We start from the raw sequence: 27551 nt of genomic DNA, 5'->3' as shown, positions 1-27551 counted from the left end.
TTCATACTTGAGCTCTAGGTAGCGCCCGCCCCAAGTCCTGAGTGGATAATTAACTAGGTCAAAGGCAGAAGGAAGAGGTGGATGCATACTGGGACCTAAGGGAGTTTCTGTAAAGGGATTGTATCATCGATGCCTGTGTTTGCCGCTGGCATCTTATACGAAAACTGGACCCGACCTTACATGTAAAAATTAAGCAAGAAAATTTTAGGTAATATCTTAGTTATCTGGTTAAGGGAAGTGTCTTGCAAGAACCTGTACCGGCCACCAGAAACCCACACACCTGGAAGAAATGTAAAATCTGACCTGGATTTCCTATTCCCAGGGCCCCGCCCTTCAGAATTGCGCAGACTCAGTGGCTGCCTCTCTAAGTCTTCCTACTCCCGCCTCCTGCAGCTGTCAAAATCCGGATTCCAGACTTCCTTAGGGCCCGGGACACAGGTCTACGCATGCTCAGCATCAACCCCGGTCGAACACAAACACGTGCTTCCAGCCTATCGGCGCCTGCGCCGTAGCAACCCCAGTTGGTGCCCTTAGGACGCTTCGTGTGCTCTGACTCCAGCGGTCTGTGTGAGCCCATTTGTGATCCGCGTCCTGCGCATACACCTTGCGAGTGACAGAGCCATGGGTCTGACCTCCCATTCCAGCATACGAGGTGAAGTGGGGCCTGGGAGCGGGTGAGGCTGGCGGCCTGCGCACCGGTTGCAGCGCCCGCAGCTCTTGTGGTTTGTTATCGCTGTCCTACACGCCTGCAGGTCCTTTAACCTTGAGATGCAGAAGGACATGCGCTCCGCCCGGCTGCGGGCTCTGGACTGGACCAGCGAAAGGAGCGAGGTCAGGGTGCGGATGGATGGTCACTAGGCATAAGTAGCGCGGGGCCATGCAGTGTCTACGCAGCTCTGATACTTGTTTCCCTCAACTAGTCAAACCCTAACACATAGTGATCTCGCTGCTGGCTTTTCTTGTTTTCCCCCAAATTGCTTTTGTGTCCTTAAATCGCTGGGCCTAGAAAAAGGAAAGGTGAGCGGTAAAACAAACATGTTCTCCTTCTCACGTTGAAATCGACATGGAGCCAGAAAGTTAATTTCCTGCAATCCTGAAGCCGTGCATGACTAATCACATCTTAATTTTGCAGATTTTTTTAAGGTGAAGAAACCCAATCCGAGGTCTTCTGTTTTCCCAGTTTTTTATTATGCCCCTTGCATCTGGCGTTCGGTGGCTGTAGTCCAAGAGAGAGGATTAAAAACCAAGTTCCTTGATCCTTCCTTCAGCTTCCACAGTCGTCCTTCTCTGTACTAGTACCTAACGTTTGGAAACAATACTTTGCAGAAAGTCCAATTAAAGTTAAGAGAATTATTTATAAAATTTGCCTAGTGTGGAGTTCACTTTATAACAATATTAATGATACTATATTTGTTAATATAACACCCTCCTCATGCTACATGATATATGTGATCTGTCTGTCCTGGTATAAAATGCAAAGTTTGGCTACCTGTAAATGTATCCAGTAAAGGTAAAGAGCTTGTCCAGAAGTAATTAAAATTGGTACAATTGATTCATTCAGTAAATTCTGAGCATTTGTAGTACCAGGTTCTGTAATAAGCCCCTACTAACTTGAACTCTAATTTTGTATTAGAGATAGTCCATAAGTTGGAGAGTTCTACTTCTTTTGACAACATTTACTTGGAAGATAGGGGGGAAAAGTTCTAAGTTAATAATAATAAAAAGGTGATTATTTGCAAAAATTATTTGAAAGGATCATCATCTGGAGGCATCTTGTACATTTAAAATATCGAGTTATATCTATGGTTTTGGTTTTTATAAAAACTTTTGTCAAGAATAAGACTTTGGATAAAATAAAATGCTCATGTGACTTATGCTGCCAATATTTTTAATTTTATAGAAAGACTGCACATGGGCCAAAAGATTCCAAAATGTGTTTTTGTTTAAAATATGGGACCATTTTGTGTAAATAGGCATTGAAATCTATTTAACTCTATTTCAGGGGCTTGTTTGTTATGGTATTAGGGATTGAATCCAGGGCCTCATGCACGGTAGGCAAGTGATCTACATCCCAAACCCTTCATCTGTTTTTATTTTGAGATAGGTCTCTCTAAATTGTCCAGGCTAGTCAAACTTTTCATCTTCCTGCCCAGGCCTCTTGAATAACCATGACCACAATTGAACTTCATTTAGGTAGCATTTTGTGGAATCCCTAGGACTTCTTATCACTATGTACAGGTTAATTTTTCCTGTAAGCAAGACAAGTGTTTTGTTTTTGTTTTTTAAGTCTTAACATAAGGGAGTTCAGGGATGAGTTTTCCATTAGTTTATCATTGAGTAAAGGATACAAATCACTTGGTGAAGCTGATTGTTAACTAAAACTTTAAGTACACAACTTCATTATGTGGAGTAACTACTTTTTATTTCACTGATAAGCATAAAGGTTGTTGTGGGGGCCCATAGGGAGAGGCCCAGAGGCTTTGTAAATCTCTCTGACAGTACTTCCTTCTCAAATATAGTGGCTGGCAAAGTAGAAACAGAAAAGAATTTGGTTTGGAAGAATAAACATCCCTACACCCCATTAAAGTTTGTTTCTTCTCTCTCTCTTCTCTCTCTCCCTCTCTCTCCTCTTTCTCCTCTCTCTCCTCTCTCTTCTTTTTTTTTTTGAGGTACTAGGAATCAGAGCCTCAAGTATACCAGCCCTCTACTCAATTTTCAAAACAAACCTATTAGCTTCTATAGATTTGAAGATCAATTTGATCTTTTAATTTAGGGGAAGATGATCATACCTGTTCTCAATTAAGTGAATTCATAATTATAAAAGGCTTAGAACATAGTATGTGACAATGATAACTTATATGTTGAATAAAAAGTAAAAGTATATGTATATACATTCTGAATTCTTTATATTCAGGGAAAAAGAAAAAGTAATGAGTGGGTTATAAATAAGAGTAAATGGGGATCAGGCCAGGACTGGAAGTAGGCAATGAGAATGAGTGATTGCAATTGAAATCCTGTCAAAGATCTTTGCCCATGTGATGGGTCTTCTTGTCGATTTGGTTGATGAGACCATTAATTCATTATAGTTTTTAGCACTAAGTGACATTTCCTGCCTGCTTCCCTAATCTCTTAGGATTCTTCCCTGTGCCTTCTAAATGGACCTTCCAGAACTGACCGGGCTATTTAATATCTCCAGGAGACATTGAATCCATTCTCATCCTTAACCCCTTTGCTTCTGTTGACAAGAAAAATATAATTCTTGAGGCCATTCTCTTCCCATGTCCTCCAGATACCTTAATTCTTGCCTCACTGATACTTATCACTTTTAAATCTTTAGCCCCTCATAATGGTTTTCTTCTCTTCAGCCTAATTTGCCTTCATCTTTAGAAAGAAAAAACAAAAGCAAAAAACAATTGAACTAAGTATTTTAAAAGGGCTTCTTTAACCAGACTTTCCTTTAAAACATTTATACTCACAAGTGGCTTTACCCCCAAGTTACAAAATAGAGATTTATCTGTTCACCTTCCCCTTCATTATCCATCCCAAACCCTAATCATTAGAATGCATATAACCCAAACCTTATGTAAATCTTGCCTGACTTTTGTATCCTTATATATTTTATTGAAACTAATTCATAATTTCCCACCTCATTTAACTTCACCAAATTGATTGAGTAAATTCATTAATTCCTTGAAAGTAATGCTTTAAGGAATTCTTTTTTTCTGAGAAAGGATATGTAAATCATACTGAGGATAAAGCTGTAGCTCCGATAGGTTATAAACAACAAATAAATAATTAGAGGGTGGGATTTGGAGCTATGGGCAAAACAGGATTGGTCATCTGTTGATAATTGTTGGAACTTGATGAGGGTAAATGAATTTTTCTTTATCCTGCATGGTCTCTATGTATGTCTGAAATATTCCATACTAAAGGGTTTTTTGTTTGTTGGGGTTTTTTTTATTTTATTTTTTTGTTTTTTATCTGAAGAAGTAAATTCCACACTTTACTACAGTAGGTTAAAAGAAAGGCAAAGATAAGTCATTTGGTATAAGGGTAAGACATTTGGCATAGGAATGATAAGACAGTTAAGGCCGGACAGATGAAATTGCAAATTCAAATTAGTCCATTACTTCTACTCAACTCACATTGAACTCCACCAGTACACCAAGCCTTGAGAAGAAAACATTACCAGATGCCACCTCCAGTCTGTGCAAAATCTCAGGGAAGACTGGGTTTCAACACAGCTCCCTTCCCCCTCTCCTGATAGACAAGAATGTTCTGATTCTGTGGCAGTTGACAGTGGGTAGGAGAAGGCAGTTTGAGGCAGAAAAGGGGCTGAAGGAAAAGAAGAAGGGTGAGATTTCCAAGTTAAAGAAAAAAATAATCCTCATGATAAAGAAAATCTGAGGAATGGATTGTAAATAAGGGTGGGGGATTCGGGGTCAAGTCTGTGTTTTCTCCATCTCCGAATAATTTTGAGAGAAATCTAGAGATTATATAATAGTCCAAGGGAAGAAAGAGGGAGTTTAGAAATGTTTATGTTCTTTAATGGAAGATAATTTATTAAAAAGAATTGGGTAGAGTGGGTTCAACCTAACTATAGGAATTACTGCACCATGAGAAATGTCTACAGAAAAAGCAAAATGAAGATAAGCCAGAAAAGGGGGGAAAAAATGAAATGCTGAAGATTTGGGGCTACCCAGTTCTAACCCAGAGTCTGAAAGATGCCAACTGACAAAATATTTTTAAGTATTGAGTCTTGGTAAAGACCCTTTTTGCCTCTGAGGTTATTCTTTCCCCACCTCTGCTTATTCTAGGACTTGAACCCAGGAACATTCTACCACAGAGCTACATTCCCAGTCCTTTGTGTATTTTATTTTGAGGCAGGGTTTCTCTAAATGGCTCAGTCTGACCTTGAACTTGTGATCTTCTTGCTTCCACCTCTGGAGTTGCTGGTATTATAGGCAGCATGACTATTCTTAATAGGCATATATCGAGTACTAAATGTCACTTGGGTTTTGTTATTTGTTTACTCAAGTTTTCAGTTTTTTCTCTCCCCTAATTGTTGATTTTTAAATCTACCATCATTTTTGTTTATCTCTGTCTAGCTTTTTTTTCCTTCTTTTCCCTAGAGTAGTCAGTGAAATTCAGCTTTTTGCCAGAAGAGACTGATTCAGGCCACAGTAATGAAATGATAAAATAGCAACTCTTTTGTTACTTCTGGGAACTCTTACATTTGTCCCCAGTGAGATTAGAGAATTAGAATTTGGGAAGAGAAAAAAGGGAAATAGAATTGGGGAAGAGAAAAAAGGGAAAATCTTAAGATATTATCTAGCTCTGTGATTCTAAAATACTTATTTGGAGCAAATACAAAGCTATTTTTCTAACACACATGGTACTGTGATAATTGCTTACAGCATGAGTGACCCGTGATGGGGGTAGAGTATATATTTTGATTTCCCCATGGGGCAGCCACTCAGCACTCATTTATTTAAATGATACTTGCAGTATTGCCTCTTTTCTATGCCAGTTATTCTGTCATTTATTTTACCATCACAAAATCCAGGGGAGGTTAAAAAAAATTTTTTTTAAGTCACTAAATGAATTCAGTTGGTAATATGAGAAAAGAATGTTCTAACAGCTAGGAGAGATTCTTTTGACCTGTTGTGAGTTTGATGTTGAAGTTCCTATAGGATTTTTTTTAATATCATTAAACTAATAACTAGCCAACTCAGGATTTTTTGCAATAGATAAGCACCATTAAAACAGGTATATCAGAAAGCACTTCCCAATTCACGTAAAAAAGTAAAATATAAGATTCACTTTTAGTGAGTTGTGTTATTTAGTCTTCTGGAATATTGACCTCTTTTAAGTTTGTACTGAAGACAACATTCAGCAAACATTACTGAGCATATCCTGTGCATAGCAATGTTTTAGTCCATTTTTAAATAGATACTTTAGCTATTCAGAGTGTCTTTCCATTAGCTAAGTAGATTACTGTAGCTCCTAACAGAGAATATTTTTTCAAGAAAGTTCCATAGTAAATAATGCATCAAAAAGGAAGATCACAGATAAAGGTAGCAATCACAGCAAAGTTGCAGCCCTGCTTGGAAATACCACAGGATAATACCATGAAATAGCACTAAAATTTCAAGAGAAATCTACAGGAAGAGTGTACTTTAAAACAACTTCTGATGAGGCCAAAGGTTTAACACTGTCAAATGACTTGTTTTCTCAGTCATGCAGCACCTGGGAAGGACAAACTGTTAATGTTTATCTTAGGGGGTTATAGCAATGAAAGAATGGAAGTGTTGTGGAAAAGAAAACAATCTAAATTACTTTGGAAAGAATACTGGGCTAGGGATGTAGCTCAGTAGTAGAGCACTTGCCTAGCATACAAGAGGCTCAAGGTTCGATCCCCAGTATTACAAAAAACAAAAAAATACTGAAGTTGAAAATAAAATCCATAGAACATGGTAATTAGAAACATTGGTTAAAAACAAAATTAGAAAAATTTGTTAGACAAAATTATTAAGTAACTGGAAGTCCAAGATAAAAGGAATTAAGTATGGGAATGATATATTTCCTTTCCAGTTTAGAGTTAATATTGAGCTACAATTACACGTAAGACAATGTTAGGTATGGTGACTGATCACATTAGTGAAATAGGAAATATGACCACAGTAATGCAAATAAGCCACATGGTTACTAACTCCTTATGTGTTTTTATTTGGCCTTGGAATGTGTTTTTTGTACTTAATCTCCCTAGGGCTTTATTTGATAGTCTGGGAACTTATTTCAAACACTGTGAAGATGTGACTCAGGAAGTGCTGAGAAGCAGTGCACTGTGTTTTTCCTGACCCCTGTTCAACATCATCCTGCAGCCCACTCCATGCTGAGAATAGACAACTCTCATCTGAGGCTGAGACTAACCAGATTATGCAGAACTTTCTTCTCTCCATCACTGCCTGGAGCTGGGGTAGTCATTAAGCATTTGGGTTTCTAAGAATTCCTTGAAGAGCTATGCAAAGAGAATAAGTAAATGGCCTGTTAGTCAAACACATTTATTACTATTATAATTAGAAAGGAGAATAATATCATTAAATTAAAAATGGAGTTTGTGGGGAATTCAGATAATCATCCACTTGTGGTTAATAGAAATTTGAATTTATTAAATGAGACTAATTATATTAATCACATTTTATGTGAAATTTGTATGTTCTGATTTTTATTTTAATGAGAAAGCACTTTGAAACTTTAGAATTCTGCAAGATATATTCCTTTGAATGTTTAGCTTTAGGAGTGGTTTTGTTTTGTGTTCTTTTTGTGTTTTTTCTTTGAATACTGATTCTATGTGTAATTAGAATTAAGTTTTGATAAATAAAATCATTTTAAAATCACTAAGGAACTAGCTATTTAAATGAACACTAATGAGTCATTTTGCTAACGTAATCTCCTCCTGTTTTATTGTTTGTTTGTTTGTAATCTAAAATTTTACTTTGCAGGTTTTGTGTTTTCTTTTAAGCAGTGTATACCTGCAGGCTCAAATTATTTAAAAATCTGTTTATGAACACTTTGAGAAAGATTAAGCCTTGTTTTTGCTTCTCTGTCTTAAAGAAGGGAAAATAACCATTGTTTCCCTCTTCTATCTTAATTTCACTTTCATCACTCAACAGAAAATATATAACTGCCTTAGACCTTTGTTGGGACTTTCCCCAGCCCTCACTATTACACCAGCATGTTCTGGTCATTTTGGTAACATTGAAAATCTTTGATTGTTGCACTCCTTAATATTCAAAAACTGAATTTCCTAAACATTTGTGAATGATTTTTAGTGTGTATTTTGGTTTGGGTAATTATTCCTCTTTTTCTTCCCTGCCCCAGTTGAATGGATTGCAGCAGTTACCATTGCTGCCGGGACGGCTGCAATTGGTTACTTAGCTTACAAGAGATTCTATGTCAAAGATCATAGCAATAAAGCAATGGTAAACCTTCACATCCAGAAAGACAATCCCAAGATAGTACATGCTTTTGACATGGAGGATCTGGGAGATAAAGCTGTGTTCTGCCGTTGCTGGAGGTCCAAAAAGGTAAGGATAATAGGTCATACAAAACTGTTATCAATGTAACATTTCTTTTTAATCTACTCTGTCAAACTTGTATTACCAGATTGTGAAGACACCCTTTTTTCTTTTTTTTTTTTTTTTTAATTGCATCCTGTTCTTCTGTTTTCCATATATTTACTACTAACATATATATAACTACCATTCAGTCAAATTATACCATACCCTCAATTGAGTTCAGGTGAATGCAACCATATTCTTGACCAAATAAAAGAGAAAAATCTCTTTAATTTACTCTTAGGATTTCCTCCCCAAGTGGATCTTAGTTTCTTCTATCCCAGGAAATGGGAGTGTGCAGCTTGAGTACAACAAGAAACAAAAGAAATACTTTTTTTTTTTTTTTTTTTTAAGATTAACAGCTCTGGATACTAGGACAAGTTTTTAGAAATTTCAAAAGAAACTTTTGAAAATTACCCTATCTTATTGGCATCCCAAACCTTCTATCAGCTGTTAACTCCTTTAATTAAAAATCTAACAATACAAGATTCTTTAAAATCTTATTTATTTTATGAGAATTGTATTTCAGATTTCTTGGGGAAATATCACCTACGGTACCTTTTCAGGTTTAGATATGATGGCAGCTAGTGAGCCAGACAATAGAATCCTCTCCTGGGTTCATCTTTTTCTTGAATGACTTCAGAATTTCTGGTATATTGTTAGAAATACAGTGAAAACATCGTATGTGCTACCATTATTAGCATTCAAGTAAAATTTGTTTCACCAAAAATAATAGTAAAAGATTCCAAAAAAACTGATGTTTCTAGGGTGGGGATGTAGCTTAATATTAGAGTTCTTGCCTAGCATGCACAAAGCCATGGGTTTAACCAAGTTCTGCCAAAAAAAAAAAAATAATTAAAAGTGTTCATTTTTGAAAGTATATTATGTTGGTGACCCTTCCCACAGTGAAGAACCATTTAATGAATCATATTATCAAAAATGTGGAAGAGGGCTGGAATTGTGGCCAGTGCTAGAGTGCTTGCCTAGGATGTGTGAGGCACTGGGTTCAATTCTCAGCACTGCATATAAATAAATAAAGTCCATTGACAGCTAAAAAAAATTTTTTTAAATGTGGAAGAAACTGTGAGCTTGGTTCTAAAAAGTATATTTCTCGAATCTATTTCTCCCAAATGATCTATGTACAATCCAGTGATTCAGAGCTAGATTTTGTTACTGTGTTCAGAAATTGATGAATATATGGAATATGAACCAAAAATTAACAGACCCATTACAACAAATTGTACCTTAAGAATAACACTGTATATTTAGAATAGGCTTCCTAGTAAGTACTTGTGGGGTTGCTAGAAAATAATCTCTTAATAGTATTCCATAGGCTAAACTTGGTTTATTTTTTTAAACAAACCTTGTCTATAGTAGGTGCCTCTCTTTTTGCTCATTAAAATATGAAAAATAATGCATTTCAAAATTACAGAATTTCTGTTGGTGTTGCAATAGATCTTCAGTTAATGATCTTAAATATAAGTTCATTTACTGCTTACTATATATATGTACATATATAGTAAAACAGTAGTTTTCTTGGAAGAGTATAATAAATGCAATACAAATGTTCTAAATGAGAGAAAAGAAAGAGCTTACACCATGGACTAAAATTTTCTGGGAAAGCATAATAATTTATGTTTGGGAGTTAAATTTCCCCTGAAAAGATAGGTGGTATATGAATATGCTGCAAGTATTCGGAACCCATTTTCAAAATCTTCAATAAAAGGCTCATATGAGGAAAGGGGTATTGGGTGAAAACCCTAGTCTGGTCCTTGCACGAGCCCCTCTTTCCCCCAGGGAATAAATCTAAATTGAGGAGAATCTGAGTGACCGTGTGAGGAATTTGTCCTTCCAGGCATGCAGAAGTGGTAGGATACATAGTTTTCAGCAGGGATTTCAGATATAAAGTTATAATACTTACATCAGAGTGTTAGCTGTATAAGTGTGTGTCCGGGGGTGGGGGGACAAACAGTTAAACATTTTGAGGGAAATATCAGCCAAATTTAGTGACTTGTGTTTGGATGACTGGGGGAGCAAAACTAAAGGAACCAAGTGTGGGAATTAGAAAGATTATGTCATTAACAAAAATAAGGAATTCAGGTAAAAACCCGATTTTCCAGAACAGCAATAACAAGTTTAATTTCAAAGAGTGTATTTGAGGTGACAGTTGAATGGAAATGTACAGCAGATGATCTAAAATGTGGGAGTACAGCTGAGACATCAGGGTTGGAGATAGAAATCAGAAAAACTGATGAGTCGAGTGTAAGAATGTAACTGATCCTTGGTACTGATAAAAATCAAAAGCTAAGTATGAAATCTTAGAGAATTTTTTGCATTTTGGAAAGAGGAACAAGAGTCAATTGAGGGGGCTGGGGTTGTGGCTCAGCGGTAAAGTGCTTGCCTAGCACGTGCGAGGCCCTAGGTTCGATCCTCAGCACCACATGAAAATAAATAAGTAAAATAAAGGTATTGTGTCCAACTACATCTAAAAAATAAATATTTAAAAAAAAATAAAATAAAAATAAAAAAAAAGAGTCAATTGAGGAGGTGAAATAGGCCAGAGGGATTACAATAAAACTAAAAATATTGTGGCTTTAAAGTGGAAATGGAAAATTCTCAAAGATTATTAGTGAACATCTGCCTATACAAAAACAAAAACAATCAGGTGAATAAACTATTGTAGTAGAACAGTTGGATTAAGCAAGTAGGCATCTGACCTTTGGTGTCATTTCAACAGAATGATTAAACACTGTGTCTAAGTAGGTTAAAATGTGAGTTACTAATAAAGAAATGCTATAAGTCTGAGTATATGTCAAAATTACAGTAAATATAAATAGTGAAGGAAAGAAAAATAAGGTAACTGCTTGAGGGAACTTTAATAAAGCATCACTTTGAGGTAAGGAGAGTTTTCCTTTGATTGGGTTTTCCGAGAGGTAAAAGTGTCCAATAAAGTAAATATGGATTTTCTTCAACTAAGAGCTCAATTTTTATGACAAGAAGGATCAAGAATGGACACAAGCTAGTGGTTTAAATGTTTATTAGACTTTATAATTCAACAAAACATTCCACTATTATTCTTTCATTTTATAGAGTTCCCAGAGGGTTAGAAGAGGGACCGCCATTTCCCATGGGGAAACTTCAAGAAATGCCAGATGACTTTTTGTGTAGGGAGGTGGGGAGTCTATGGGCATTCAGTAATCCTCTTTGCATGTAGGATTTGCCAGTTACGAATTTTCACTTGAGTCTTGGGTACTTGTTATTCCTGCATGACTCAATTAAGGATTCACTTTGAATATATTCAAGTTAATGAATGTTCTTACTCTTCAGACACCTTTGGAAACTCCCCACATTTCTCAGGTTCCAAAGGTTATCACACAGCTGCCAAGTGACACATTTACTGGCTGACTAACATAAGACTTAAAATTAACACCTTTGTTGAAATGGTTGTATTGAATTATATTCATTTTTCCCTCATTCAAACCAGTTGTATTTATAAATAACAAAATCTAAGCTCCTTTTTACCAATCAAAAAATATCGTGTGATACATATATTCTTAAGATGCAATCACCCATACCTAATTGAATCAGATCTCTTACTGATGCACAGTAATTACACTGTTTAACATACTCCATTCCTTCTCTTTCCAGACTTAATATGCTGTCTGCTGTTTCAGAAACTGGCCTATTTTGTAGTATTATACAAAAGGGCTATCCATATTTTAAGTAAAAATGAAATGAACCAGTACACAAGAGATTAAAGTAACTTTAGGGAAAGGTACTATTTGGGATAGTGGTGTTTTGAAAAGGGGTGAAAGGAAAAGAGAATAAGAGGATAAATGTGAAACTCTGCCTTATAAGAGATGGTCTCACTTTCAAAAAGAAAATGAAAGAAGTTTGTTTGAGGGAAGAGTATGCACCATAGTTTTGCTAAATTTCTGTCATCCCCCACCCCCCACATCAAGTAGTGTGTAGAATTATTTTCTTTCATTTATAACCTGGGGAGTTTGAGTTCTTAATTTTGTAGGTAGTGGTGACAGCAGGCTTCTGTTTTGGTGAAAGTGTATGTGTATGAATGAAAGAGAGAAAGCTTCCATCCTATTAATGGTTTAGTAGTGGGTTGTATTGTACTGAGTCCATTTTTTCATAGAAGCAATATTCCCAATGTTAGATCTCTTGAAAACCCAATTTTGGATTTATGGTCTTGTAAAATCTTAATTTCTCTATATGTATTTTCATATTATATCCACTATCTTGTGTTTTATTAAATTAAGGACATAAAATGAGTAAAAAATGTCATATTGTTCTCTAAGGTAGTGTCAAAGATCTCATTACTTTTAACTTTTTTTCTCAACCAAAGTAATCATATTTCTCAGTTCAGATAATGGTAATGAGCCAAAATGACCTCAAGTAACTTCCTGGGAACATAGCAACAAAACTCCCATTAAAAATACAAAGTTTAGGGCTGGGGTATAGCTTAGTGGTAGAGTTCTTGTGTAGTAGGTACAAGGTCCTAGATTTAATCCCCAGCACCACACACACAAAAAAATAATAATAATAAATAAAGTTTGGAAGATAATGTGATAGTTTCTTTTTTTAAGTGTTTCAGATAGAAGACACAGAGAAGAGCATTTATTTCTATTTTGAAACTTCTTGAAAAAGACACAAGATGTAAGGGTCATTAAAAAAATAAATCTTGTGCCTTGTGTTTTTTATGAAGACCCTGAGAGTGTTACTGTCTTTCCAAGGAAAGAGCAAGGATCTTTGATATTTTTGTGCTTACTCTTTCATTCTAACCTTTTCTCACACTCTTCTTCCCAGTTTTAAAGATTTATAGTTTTCATATTGGGTTAATAGTATTTATTTTATGTACATCCAGGAAATTGAGGCAATTTGATTAACAAACTTTCTCTGGGTTTTGATAATAAAGAAATACTGGCATCTTACAAGAAATTTGGCAGTATGTCAACTGAATTAAAATACCCTTTGAGTTTTTTGTTTAAGTTCTTTACTTGAGGGCTGGGGATGTGGCTCAAGTGGTAGCGCGCTCGCCTGGCGTGCGTGCGGCCCGGGTTCGATCCTCAGCACCACATACAAAGATGTTGTGTCCGCCGAAAACTAAAAAATAAATATTAAAAAAAAAAAAAAAGTTCTTTACTTGACAGTTAAACATAATTCAGAATTTTTAATTTCAGAAGTTTAAAGTTTGAACAAATTTCAAAATTTGTTTTTATTACATTGCTATTTAATACAAAAACTCTTTATGAAGATAAGTTTGAAAGCATATATATATATATATATATATTCACTACACATTTTCTTTCTCTTGCATAGAAATATCAAGCAAGGCACTCCCTGAAAAACATAAATATTTTTATATAATTTGCCTTTTGAATTTGAATGCCAAGTAACATTCATTCACTTATACTATATTGAGAATTCTGGATTAATTTAAATATATTTTATTACCATGTATATTGTATTAAGAAATTAATGATCCTATCTTGAAATTACCCATTTTTATTCTCTATTGAAAAAAAGTTTTTAGTCTTTTCATCAACTTAAAATTAGAAATCTGCACTGAATGGGGCATGTTCTGATTTAGTGCAGTAAATTTTGGAGTCAAATGATAAAAGAAAGTACCATTAAAAGGCACCTGTAGGGCTGGGGTTGTGGCTCAGTGGCAGAACCCTTGCCTAGCATGTGTGAGGCACTGGGTTCAGTTCTCAACACCACATAAAAATAAATAAAGGTCCACCAACAACTAATAAAATATTTTTTAAAAGGCATCTGTATAGGATAACATAAAGAACCAATCAAATATAAATTAATAGAAGAACAAAAGTGAATCTAGTAGAGCAGATGAAGGAGAATGGGAGAGGAAAGGGAGGACAGGAGAGAAAATGGGAAATTATGAACTGAAATCGATTTTCATGCATTTTTGTAGCCAAGCGCAGTGGTGTACTATGGATGTAGCTCAGTGGTAGAGCACTTGCCTGGCGTGCGTGAGGCCCTGGGTTCCATCCCCAATACTGGAGAAAAAAAAGTGTTGCTAAAAAAAATTAATTTTAATACCTAGTTTACATTTCTTTTGGTACTAAGGATTGAACCCAAAGGCACTTTACAACTGTGCTCCATCCACAGTTGTAAAGTGAGTCAGGGTTTTGCTAAGTTGCTCAGCCCAGCCTCAAACTTGCGGTCCTCCTGTCTCACCCTCATAAGTAGCTGGGATTACAGGCATGAGCCACCACTGCCAGGCCCGAGTTTACATTTTAAAGATGTAAAAGCGTCATATACTATAAACCTATTAAAGTATATTAACAAGTATCGAGGATTTATTACTCCTTTTTCCCCCAACCCTTTGGCTAGGATGTTCGAACCCAGGGTAACTTTACCATTGAACGATACTCCAGAGGTACAGCTATTTTGAGACAAGGTGTCTCCCTGAATTGACAAGGCTGGCCTTGAACTTTCAATTCTCCTGTCTCAGCCTTCTGAGCTGCTGGGATCACAGGTGTGTGCTATTGCACCCAGCCCTTCTTGCTACTTTTTAAAGAAATGTTTATTTTTTGTTTGAACATGAGGGCAGAAATAGATTATTAGAAAAAAAAAAGCATATTCAAACTTTAAATGTTGACTTTCTTAATATTTTATAACCTTTTTTTTTTCTTTTTTTTCTTTTTTTTTTTTTTTGGAGCTGGTGATGCATCTCTGTGCCTAGCAAACATAAGGCCCTGTTTTTTATCTCGGTGCCTCAAGGGAAAACAAGATTTTCTTTGTATATTTCTTTATAAATTACTCTTCCTATTCTTGATTCTTGTTTCTGGAGGAAGTAATATGAGAAAATAAGTTAGTTTTTGAAGAGATTAAAACAAAAATTAAGTGTGCCATTTCAATAAGTTAGTTGAGGCTTTTTATTTAGAAATGTTTCGTTTTCAGAAATATATTTTATAATGCGTGTAAATAAAACTGTACTAAAATGCTTTGTGTGCGCTGTTTATAAAAATGAAGTCTTTTACAACGTAAACTTTTATTCTTACTATAAAATGATCTGTTTATCAAACATGTCACTTTGAAATGCTGACCTCTGATATGGAATACATTTTAGTTTGCTCTTTTTTTTTTTTTTAAGAGAGAGAGAGAATTTTTTAATATTTATTTTTAGTTTTTTGACGGACACAACATCTTTGTATGTGGTGCCGAGGATCGAACCCTGGCCGCACACATGCCAGACGAGCGCCGCTACCGCTTGAGCCACATCCCCAGCCCTTAGTTTGCTCTTTATAGCCTCTTTCCTCATCTATGCCAAGAAAAAAACTGAAATCTTGTGGGTTCATGTTTTTGTTACAAGGACTTATTTTTATTATGGACATATGCCATATCCTAGTGATCTAAAAAAAGAAATATGTAGTCTTTTCATACATTACATTTGCACTGCCATCTACTCCAAGATAGACTTATGTCTAGAAATTTAAGATATGCTCATATCTTGAATTTTCCTATAATTTTTAATTAATTTATTGCCTGTTTTAATTATGTACCAATAGTTAAATTAAGATGGGATTTCTATAACATCAGTCAAATATTATTTTAATCTTAGAATTGAGGCTTTGGAGTATCATAGTTTGAGATTATGTGCCATCATAGGTTTCAAGTGTCAGAAATTATACTTTGTTCATTTGAGTAATGAGGTGATTGTTATTTGAAGGGCAAGGTACTGTTACTTTACTCTTCTGAATAAACTTCTTCAATGACACAGTATACCTTCTATTAAACTATGAAGCTCACAGATTCTAGAGTGTAGTTCAAAATATCAAGAAAAATAAATGCTAGCTCTCACGGTTTGATGTTAAATAGAAATAAAATGTACAAATATAAAAGGAAAGAAAGAATTTACTGATAAGTGGACCTCCTAAGTATAAAATCCTGAGGAGTCACCAGAAATGTTATTGAATTCTTATTTTTATCTTTTAACAATAGAAAGGATATGCTCACACACAAAAAAAATTATATACAGCAAGAATATTCAGATATGAATATTTGGAAATTATATAAAGAAATATAAAATAACAACAGAAATAATCTCAGAAGAATGTGCATGGGAACTGAAAATGAAAACTACAAGAGAAATAAGGCAAAAAAAATTCTCAAGCTTATCTAGAAGAATAAATAAATAAAACATAATAAAGTTAGCAAAGAAGAATAATGAAAGAAAACCCACCCTATCAAATACTGGAACTTATTTTAAAAGCAGTTACCTCTAAACAATGTGATAACAAGGAACATATAAGTAGGCATTTTTATATGATTTTATTTTGATAAAATTATGAATAAAGGTATAACAATTTGAAAAGTGACAACCTCTAGTAATATTGAAGCAACAGGCTCTTAAACAGCATTTTGCAAAATATGCCCTACATGATTCTGTGATGATGGATATCAAAGTTAAAAATGCCCATAATCCAGGCAATTTGAGAAATTCTAGGTTAATGATAATGTTTTTTACAAAATGATTTCTTCAAAATTAAAAAAATATGCTGTGACTCAAGAGTTATATATGTGTTTTAAACAGAAGGAAACTAAATCAGAATAACTTGCAGGATTCAGCTTCTTTGGAATACTCTGGGAAGTACTATTAAAATTTTAATTTTGGGACTAGGGTTGGCTCAGCAGCAGAGCACTCACCTAGCACGTGCAAGGTGCTGGGTTCGATCCTCAGCATCACATAAAAATAAATAAATAAAGGTATTGTGTTCAACTACAACTAAGATTTAGTTTTGTTCCTTTCCCTCCCACTAGATACCAAAAAGATCAGTTACAACTAAAATGTAAAATCATGAAAACAAAATAGAAACTGGGAATTTATATATATTCATCACAACTGTAGATGCCTCTATGAACAATGGTAAAAGGGAAATAGTAGCATAGTTGTATGAAAGTAAAGAGATTAAAGGTATGAAAAACTAAACAAAAACTTGGGGGAAAGATTGCTGCAAAGATGGTCAGTAGAGATAGCATACAAATTAATTTTAAATAAATAAAATCTTATTAATAGTGCTAGGGGTATAGCTCACTGGTTGCCTAGCATGCACAAGGCTCTAGGTTTGAACCCAGCACCAAGGATGAAGAAAGAGATTAATCCTTACAAATAGGCAATGGACATAGTTCACTGGAAACTTAACTAGTATATAGACTGAAATAGGTTTACAGCATCCATAATCAAATATCAGTGAAATTCAACTCCTGATGTGTCTTATCCCCAAGGGATTTCTTCCTCCTACTCAGTATGTGTATTTTGCATGTGCTCCTTAAAAATCCTATTTAAAGTTTCAAGAAAAATCTTAAGTTCTGATGTGTGTGAATTAAACATCACTCTAGTTCTGCCAAGCACTATATACTGTTTGGGGATTAGCTGTTCCACATTCATTCTCTCTTTCTCTTCTAGTTTCCATTCTGTGATGGTGCTCACACAAAACATAACGAAGAGACTGGAGACAACGTGGGACCTCTGATTGTCAAGAAAAAAGAAAGTTAAACGGACAATTTTGATGCTGCAGACCAACTTGTCATGATGTTACCTGATAATTTAATTAGAATGACTACCACTTCTGTCTAATTTACCTCCCCTGCGTTCTAGATGTGTGGTATATTGCAAACCTCACCTTTCACATTCATGGCATTTGCCTTACTTGTTGAAACATCGTGGTGCACATTTGTTTAAACAAAAAAGGAAAACCAACCTTATGGCCTATGGGTTATTTTGGTCTTGTAAGGATCCGTTTCTTTAAATTTAAAATAATGGTATTAGACTATAGTTGTATCTTGAGGTTGGTGTATTAAATTATTCTCAAAATCATGTATATGCAGATTGTACTTGGAAGTTTCAAAGAAAATTTTATCGCCTTTTCATATTGCTTATTTGACCTAGAAAGTGAACAGGGTGTGATTAAGCTACATTAATTTCGTAGTATAGTCTTAAGAAAAACCTGTTATAACCTTGATTTTCTTCTTGACAGTGGTAATAACACTAAGAAAATACAGCTTCTGTGTTTTCAACGTTTTCAATTTAAATGAACTATGAATGTCACTCTACTTAATTATAAGTTGACCAGGTCAGTAATAAAGGGGCAGCAACTTCCTTTGTGTTTATCTTTATGGATATTTAATTGATCCATTAAAAGAACAAATAGTAGGAATTTAGATCACAGTGAGAATAGGTTAAAAGTAGTCATGAAGAATGTCTTAAAATATAATGCTCCAGAATTCTAGACCAAGGAGTGGCAAGCACTGGAACTAAGGACGTGGAAGAAACTGAAGCACACATTTCAAGTCTCTTAATCACAAAGCCAAACATCTGTGACGGAAATAGTAGTCATAAGACTAGATCAAAGATGGGGGAAAATTTTTTATTCCTCACTCTGGATAATCAAACACATGGCTTATATTAGTAAAGATACTATTTGGGAAAGAAAAAAGAAATTTATCCTCTTAAATTGTATGATCTTTATTCTTCAAAGATTTGAAGACAAAGTGTTTATGTAATATTCTTCAAGACTCAGATCAGGGCTGGGATTGTAGGTCAGTGGTACAGTGCTTGCACAAGTGAGGCACTAGATTCAATCTTCAGCACCCCATAAAAATAAATAAATAAAAGGTATTGTGTCCATCTGCAACTTAAAAAAAAGACTCAGACCAAAAGTATTTCATTCACTGCCAATTAAAAAAAATATGTGTGTGTATATATATATATATATATATATACACACACATACACACACACATACACTAGAAGCAATGGAATAATTAAGAAATAGCTTTTTATGTGTGTATTTTTTTTTCCCCTTGGCACTGGGGATTACACCCAGGGGCACCTTACTGGTAATCACATCCCCAGCCCCTTTTTGTTTGAGATGGTCTCACTAAATTGCCTAGGCTGCCTTCAAATGTGAAATCCTCTTACCTTAGCCTCCCAAGTCGCTGGGATTATAGACAGCACCACTACGCTTGGACATATATAAAATCTAGGCTGTGTATGTGTGGCTTTGATTTGAGGATCTTATAGGTTAGAAGGGAAAGTCATGATACAATTTGGGGCACACAATTTGAAATGGTAAAACAGTCATTTGTACATTTGAATTCTCAGTTAACTATCAGTCACAAGTTTCTATGTGCTAAAATTCAGGTACCTTAGAAGTCACAGGAATCAATGAAACCAGACAGCACTCCTAAAGGTTAGGTTTGGGGTAGAAGGTTGTTTTTTATGGTGCTGGGGGTAGAACCCAAGGCTTTGTGCATGCAAGGCATGCAAGCATTCTACCACTGAACTACATCCCCAGCCTCTGATTCTAACATTTTTTAAATGTATAATTTAACGTACTACGGTACATAAAGGTTGATGTCATAATTATGTGCATTTGCCTCTGTGACTGACCTGGACATGTCTTCAGGACACATCTCCAAGCAAAATCTAAAATCTACCCTGATTCTATCAGATTCTTAGGGTAAAATTTTTTCCATGCCCATACTCCTTTTTTAAAATAAGTATGAATGGGTCAGCAAAAGAGATCATCATGCTTTTAAAACGTAATTATTTTAAAGAAAAATCCATAACACTCAGTTTCTGATAAAGGGACATCCTTTTAATGGGAATAAACTATATTCTTCATTTTGAATTTGAAACTGTTATGCTTTTTTATAATTGGGGCTAGTAACAATTTCAGAACTATAAGTGTATATATGTATGTGATGAAATTGGAGATGACCTACCGTACTATGAAATACAAATATTGAACATTTTGATAATTCAAGATAATTAGGTAAATGTAGTTTCCAAGTCCTGTTAAAATTTTATCACAGGCTTTTGAACTAATTCATTTATAACAATAAAACATTCTGTTAATTATAAAAATAAAGTGTTTATGGTTAGGTTAATGCAAGATTCTTTACATACACACAAAATTGTGTGCAGTTACTGATCTAGTTAAAGCACCTTAGAGCTTCAAAGTGCCTTTTCATTTATCAGGCAATTGGAGTGCCTTTTTTCTCAATATAATTTATGTCTTAGGGATTTCTGTTAGATCTGTTAGGTTGAGAGGGTTTTAATGTAAAGAATCTTGTTTTGCAGTGATCTTGATGGACATCTATTCTTGCAACAGACATGTATTAGACTAAGGACCATATAATGGAGAATGAAGCATTTTAGAGAATTAGCAGCTCATAGTTTGGATTATATAATTTATGACATAGATTATATAATTATAGCAATTCTAATTCAGGATTATTTTTCTTGATAAATTATGACAAGTACCACCAAATATACTAAACAGTTCTACTAAGTAGGTGGGATTACCTGATTTGATATTTTTTGGGCTGGGGATATAGCTCAGTTGGTAGACTGCTTGCCTCACATGCACAAGGCCCTAGGTTCAATCCCCAGCACCAAAAAAAAAAAAAAAAAATATATATATATATATATATATATATATATATATATATATATATATATATAATGAAGGTGTTTGGTGTGGTAAATATCGACTAACTTTATTAATTGACAATATATGTAGTGATTGAATTTCAGGGATGGTGTATGCTACTAGTTGTTAGAAGCTATGATTTCTCTCTCCAATTAAAAAAAAAATGACCTCAAGCTATGCCACTCATCCCTCAACCTTTTAAGCAAAATTGGTTAAAGTAAATGGTATTGATTTAGGCCCTTATCCCCAAATTCTAGGCCAAGATTAAAATTTCAGCTATCCATAGAGGGGGAAAACTGCTCAAAGAAGGTTGTCAACTCAAACATTTAATATGAGATTATCCCAACTTTTATAGTACCTGTGTTTCCTTTCTTTAATGAAATGATAGTAATGTTACTTGCTTTAAATATATTTTTGGTGGGGCTGGAGATATAGCTCAGTTGGTAGAGTGCTTGCCTTGCACATAGGGCCTTGGGTTCAATCCCCAGCACCACCAAAACAAACAAACAAAAAGTCTCCTTGGCAAAATGTTAGAAGCTCTGTCTGTATTGGTCCCTACTATTTTTTTTTTTTTTTGAATTTTGATATTTATTTTCTATTTAGTTTTCGGTGGACACAACATCTTTGTATGTGGTGCTGAGGAGGATCGAACCCGGGCCGCACGCATGCCAGGCGAGCGCGCTACCGCTTGAGCCACATCCCCAGCCCCCTACTATTTTTTTAACAGCTCCACAAAATGTAAAAGTCTAAGCCAAGTTCTATCAAAGTTCTGAGACATGTTATTTCATTATTAACAGTTTTGATATGTAGTTTGTGTGAAATTTTTCATATCTGATTATTAGCACAATGTCTTGAGGCTTCATGAAAGTTACTGTAAAGAAAAGCAAAATTTATTTTCACTCACTTTACTAGCATGAATCCAAACTAAAGGCCATGCCAATTTATCCTGTCCCTTTCACAGCCTGTCACTTTAAATGATTAAACCACACAACATGGAATTCACAAAGGATGAGTGTTAACTGTGGGAAGGCATACACCCAACAATAAATCCACATTTTTTTTTGCAAATGTTCACAGCACCTTTATTCATAATTATCTCAAGAATGGAAGCAAGCAAGATGTTTTTTAATAAGAGGATAGATGAACAAACCATGGTGAATATATCCAGTGGGATATTTATCAATATTAAGACAAACATAAAAAGTTAGCAATCAAGCCATGAACAAATGTAAATACACATTTTTGTGGGTTTAAGAAATCTGAGCTGGAGCCAGACATGGTGGCTCAGGCCTGTAATCCCAGAGACTTGGGAGGCTGAGGCAGAAGGATAGCAAGTTTGAAGCCAGCCTCAGCAATTTAGCAAGGCCCTAAGCAACTTAGCAAGACCTTGTCTCAAAACAAAAAGAGTTGGAGATGTGGCTCAGTGGTGAAGTGCCTCTTTTGTACCTAAACAAGAAATCTGGGCTGGGGCAACTTGAAGAACTGAAGCAGGAGGATCACAAATTCAAAGCCAGCCTCAGCAACTTAGACCCTGTCTCAAAAAAAGGGGGATGGGGATGCAGCTCCCTAGTAAAGGGCCTAATCCCTAGTACTATAAAAAGTAAAAAAAGAAATCTGGGCTGGGGACATAGCTTAATGGTAGAGTGCCTAGCATGTGCAAGGCCCTGGGTTTGATTCCCAGCACCACAAAAAAAAAAAAAAAGTTTCATAAATAAAGGAAATGCATATATTAGCTGAAGTTACCAGGAAAGTGGAAAGACTAAGCCTCAAACATGGACCAGAAGAATGCCAAGCTTAAAATGTCAGCCAAGCATTTTGTGAGACACTCCTCACTTTTAGTAATACCTGCATCTGAGAATAACATACTCCTTTCTAGTTCTTCCAAACTATCTCAGGATATCCATAAGTCAATTTCTATCAAGATCTGAAGCTTAACGTGAGATTATGTAAATATCACAGGGTTGTACAGATTCCCAGCTTTGTTAGGTAATACTGCCTACAACATGTTCACTACTGGGTTAGACAGAGGCTCCTCTGTGTATGTCAGACAGGAGAGATGATGTCTCTTCTGGCTCTGTCATCCATTAAGCTTAGTTGAATCTGTTAAATTCATTTCAAAACCTCCCAACCATGAAAGGTGAAGTTCACTTATATAATCTGTCCCTGTACAGTAATCCTTCTTCTTTATCCTAACATTTCTTAACACAGTGTTCCTCTCATTCTAGAGAAGGCTGTGTTTTCACCTTAATACTGTGGTTTTAGTTTTTAAATTTCTCAGCCATCATTTTTCCAATGTAGTAGATTTCACTTTCCACTTCTCATCCCTTAAAGAGCGGTGTGATCATCACTTAATGCAACCTCATTCCTTTCTCCCTGCCCCCACCCTCACCTCCATCCTCTCCCATTTCTGGGTACTGAGGGTGGAACCCAGGGGCACTCTACCACTGAGCTACATCCCCAGCCCTTTTTATTTTTATTTTGAGACGGGGTCTCACTAAGTGCCCAGACTGGCCCTGAACTTGCAATCATCTTGCCTCAGCCTCCTGAGTCAATGGGACTCCAGGCTTGTGCCACTGTGTCCAGATCCCTTTCTCTCAATATTATTTCTCTTAGAATCCAGAAGGAAACTGCTTCTAGCATGGAAGCCCATATAATGTTTAAATTGCTGTTTTACTGCTTCAGTCGTGACCCGGGACGCCACCTAGTGTGGAATCTCTGATAATGAAAATATTAAACCATAAGCTACATTTTATATTTTAAAATTGTCAGCAGGATATACACCTGACTTGAGTCCCTGGTCCTGAAGTAACATTGTACCCCTCAAAATTTGATCCCTTAATAACAGTTTACATATCTATAATTTCCTGATAGTTTTGGCAGCTGGTTTGGGAAATCATTGGTAGTAATGTTCCAGGACTTACTGATGTTTAACTCGTGAGAAAGAAATAATAAGTCAAATTTTGAGCATTAAGGTATTCTCAGTACCTAGAACAGTTACAAGCACATAGAAGATGTTCAATAAAACTTGTTTCAATTAATAGATTTGAATGCAATTTTTAAAAGTCACAAAGATAATTGCCAAAAAGTATTTCTGTTTATTCTTCCCCAAACCCTGATACTTCTTTTCCATACTGAAAATGTACTGAATAGTTATCTTATCCTAACAAGATTGGCTATTATTTAGGTTACCTAATCAACATTCCTGTGGCTAACTAAACTGGTGGTATAAAGACCAACCAACAAAAACCACTATCCAGGGCTGGGGCTGTAACTCAGTGGTAACACACTTGTCTGGCATGTATGAGGCCCTGGGTTGACAGCCACCACCAAAAAAAAAAAAAAAAGGAAAACTGCTCTCCAGGGTAGCTCATTTTAAGCCAGTATCACATGGTGCATTATATTTAGGGGGACATACAGTACATGGTTCTTTCAAACCCATGGACAGCACTGTAAGAAACAACGGCAGGGGGTCTTCCCTACACTGGGCAGCAACTTCCTTGCTACAATCCCTCACCGGAGAAGGAACACCTGCTCCCAGGTCGTCTCCACTCCCTACTTGGTCCTGAGCACCCTTCAGCTCTATGCAGCAAGGCTGAAATGAACAGACACTGACAGATGACAGCTTCAGAACCTTGGCAGTCTCCCATTCCCCTGACCTCACTTGTCCCTAGCCGCAGCTTTTAAAGCAGCACCTTTTCAAGGGACATGGACACAGCAATCAGCAGCTGCCTCGCCATCAGCGGTGCCAGGAACACTCCTCTGCGGCAGTGGCCTTTCTCCTATGTCATTCTGGGTTTTCCCTCTCAGAGGTTGCAGGGCCCTCTGCCTGCTGGTGGCCTTTCTCATCTTCTTCAGCATGTGAAGATGTTCTCTCCATTTCCCGTTGTTCTTTCTCATGTCTACCCTATATGTTCCTTTTCCCATACCTTCACTGGGTAGTCTGGGGGAAATGGTTGACTAGGTTTTTAATAAAGGGGGGAAAAATACTGTGGTACAAAGAGAAGAAGTGGGGGTTGGGGAGTCTGCTTGCCGCTGGGTAAAAGGCTAAACTTTTTGGTGTTGGTCAGCCTAGAAGGCCTGCTGGGTACTTTTTTTCCCTCCTTGGGGCAGGGTGGATGGGTGCAACAATCACAGGTTTTTAAATCGGATTTGATTCAAATCCCTGCTCTACTCTTCATTAGGTAAAATCTTGAAGAAGTTATCTTCTATGATGGTTAATTTTATGTGTCACCACAGGGTGCCCAGATATTGGGTCAAATATTCTTCTGAGAGTTTATGAGTGTTTGGGGAAGAGCTTAACGTTTTAATTGTTAGATTGGATGAAGCAGATGGCTTTCCCTAGAGTAGGTGGGCCTTGTGCAGTCCTCTGGAGACCTGAATAGAACAAAAATCTGACTGTCCTCCAGGAAGAGAGAATTCTTCTTGCCTGACTGCCTGTCTTTGAACTGAATGGTCTCTCCCTGGGTCTCAAGCCTGCTGGCCTTCAGACAAACTATACCATCTGCTCTCCTGGGGCTCCCAGGCTTGCTGACTCACCCTACAGATCTTGTCAGCCTCTGTAATCTGGTGAGCAGATTCCTCATGAAACATCTATTTTTGCCTCTCTCCCTCTTCCTCTCTCTCTCCTTCTCTCCCTCTCCGTCTCTCTCCATCCTCTAGGTTCTGTTTCTCTTGAGGATCCTAACCAACATGACCTCTTTCTTTTCTCTCTTTCTTTCAGCATGTGAAAGGGGAATTATACCTACCCTAGGAGGGTTACAGATACTGAATTTACCCATCCATCATGGTATCTCATAATACATACCAGTTTGGCTTCCTTACCCTAAAACATGTCACCTGCTAAAAGCAGCACAGAGACTCAGAGTGGTTTCTTACATAATACAGAGAAATGATTGACCATTGCTAATTTTATTTTGTTAACATTCCCAAGATAATTTTCTACAAATGTCCCCTATTTTCTGTATGAGAAAGAGATTTAAAAATAAAATCAGTTTTTTCAAGTTAGAAGATCTTTCCACAGTGATTTCTACAAATAATTATTGAACACCAACTGTTTGCCAGGTAACAAGACCAAAATTAATCCCTACCCTCACTGAGTTTATCAATTAGTCAACACACAATCCCCCACTCAACTCTTAGTGTGGGGGGAAAGTTAGTGTAAAAGACAAGTAATCAGGCCATTAGTAAGATGATTAGAGACATGAAGTGGAAGAGATAAGAACAAAAGCAACAGACTCATCAAGTGAAAGCAGGAAAAAGGACTAAACTGAGGTAGAAGAGGTTGGTCTTCCTTGTCTTGGCCAAAACTTGAAAGGACTTGCATTTAACCATGACCCCTTTCCTGGAGAGGAAAAAAAAAAAAAAAAGTGAAATCAATGGTGGCTATGTATTGTTGTCTTTGCCTAATTAAGAAATACCTGATGCAGGTGGAAATGTCTGGTGATCTCAGTACAAATAGTGTTAAGGTGTTTAAATTTGTTAATTGATACATAGCAACATTAACTTTGTACACATTAATGGAGTAACTTGTGATGTTTCAATACATGTATATATTGTGTGATGTTTAAATCAGGTTAAATAAATCTCTCTCCAAAACATTTATGATCTCTTATGGTGAGAACATTAAATTGAATAGCTTTTTGAGATATACAGTACATAATTGTTATCTATTGTCATCCTACTGTGCAATAGCACACCAGACCTTCCTAATCTTACCTAACTATAACTTAGAATCCACTGATAAACCTTTCCTCATCCTTCCTCCCTATTCTCCCCAGCCTCGGCTAACCACCATTCCACTCTCAACTTCCATAACTTTTTTAGATTACACATATGAGTGAGATCAAGCAGTACTCACCTTTCTGTGTTTGGCTTATTTTACTTAACATAGTGATCTCTAGTTTTATCCACGTTGTCGTAAATGACAGGATTTCATTCTTTTTTATGGATGAATAGTATTCCATGCATACATGTACCACATTTTCTTTATCCATTCTTCAGTTGATGGACATTTAGATGGTTTTCACTTCTTAGCTAATATGAATAATGCTGCAATAAACATAGAAGTGCAGATGCCTATTATAGATGAAGCTATACCACAAAGTAATTTTTTAGAAAATATGGAATACTTCATAAATGTCATGCAGGTACAGGGGTCATGCTAATCTTTCTGTATCATTCCAATTTTAATATATGTGCTGCTGAAGAAGCACATACCATGATGTAATTCTGAAGAAAATTAGTTTATCAGTTTATGTCATAAACATTCTCAGTATTCACTGCCCATTAATGAGTTCCCTGGGGGGAATCCCAACAAAAAAACTGGGGGCTCTTGGTCAGGTAATTTAACTTCTGTAAGCTCTTATAACATAGGGATATGAGGACTATTTCACAGAGCTGTCATGAAAATTAAATGCAGATGAAGCACTTGTCAAAAGGCAAAATCACAACAAATTAGTTATAGATCTAATTGGCTTTTATCAATGATTCATGAAATGAAGTCAGCCTCCATTCTACAAAGTAAAATGAGAACTCCCACTGGGCAATAGCAGAAGAGTGGGGGCCTGGGAGTTACAAGGTGATAGTAAGGACACAGAATAGTAAAAATAAAAATTAGATAAAACTGATTGGTTAACATCAGGTTATATGCCCCTTCCTGCTGATGATCAAACCCAGAACCTCATGCATGCCAGGAAAGCACTCTACCACTGAACTACACTGCTAACTCTGGGTTACTCCTTTATAAGAAGTAAAGCAGGGGGCACTTTCTAATTATGCTGACTCAGCTAGACTGGAATCTCCTGTTATCAGAAAAACTGGTCCGTTTGGGGGATCTATGTGCTTCCTTTAACTTCCCTTTTGATTAGGTGGCAGTTATCAATGAGTGCTCCATTTTGGCCTCTTCAGTCTTTTGGGCCCAGTGCAGTGGCTCAGTCAAAAACAATGGCCTCCTACAATT

General features: G+C 36.1%; 1 protein-coding gene and 1 pseudogene across 2 annotated transcripts; one reads left to right on the top strand and one right to left on the bottom strand.

Moving 5' to 3' along the window:
- Window positions 1–448: 448 nt before the first annotated feature.
- Cisd1 (CDGSH iron sulfur domain 1) lies at window positions 449–18255 on the top strand. Of its 2 annotated transcripts, none has more exons than XM_046419573.2 (3): window positions 449–652; window positions 7885–8090; window positions 17563–18255. In XM_046419573.2, the coding sequence occupies exons 1-3, from the start codon at window positions 622–624 to the stop codon at window positions 17650–17652; spliced, it is 327 nt and encodes a 108-aa protein (XP_046275529.1). In that variant the 5' UTR covers window positions 449–621; the 3' UTR covers window positions 17653–18255. The 2 variants fall into 2 exon arrangements, with proteins under 2 accessions (XP_046275529.1, XP_046275530.1); XM_046419574.2 differs by lacking the exon at window positions 449–652 and adding an exon at window positions 5602–7049.
- Window positions 18256–26706: 8451 nt separating this feature from the next.
- On the bottom strand, window positions 26707–26805 carry LOC124076181 (U6 spliceosomal RNA; annotated as a pseudogene).
- Between the last annotated feature and the right edge of the window lie 746 nt (window positions 26806–27551).

This window comes from Marmota monax, unplaced genomic scaffold, assembly GCF_021218885.2.
Source record: "Marmota monax isolate L192 unplaced genomic scaffold, Marmota_monax_Labrador192_F-V1.1 WCK01_AAM20220418_F8-fsc00019, whole genome shotgun sequence".
NCBI classification, from domain to species: domain Eukaryota; kingdom Metazoa; phylum Chordata; class Mammalia; order Rodentia; family Sciuridae; genus Marmota; species Marmota monax.
Note: the sequence above shows the minus strand (reverse complement) of the source record. Positions and strands in the feature narration are given on the sequence as shown.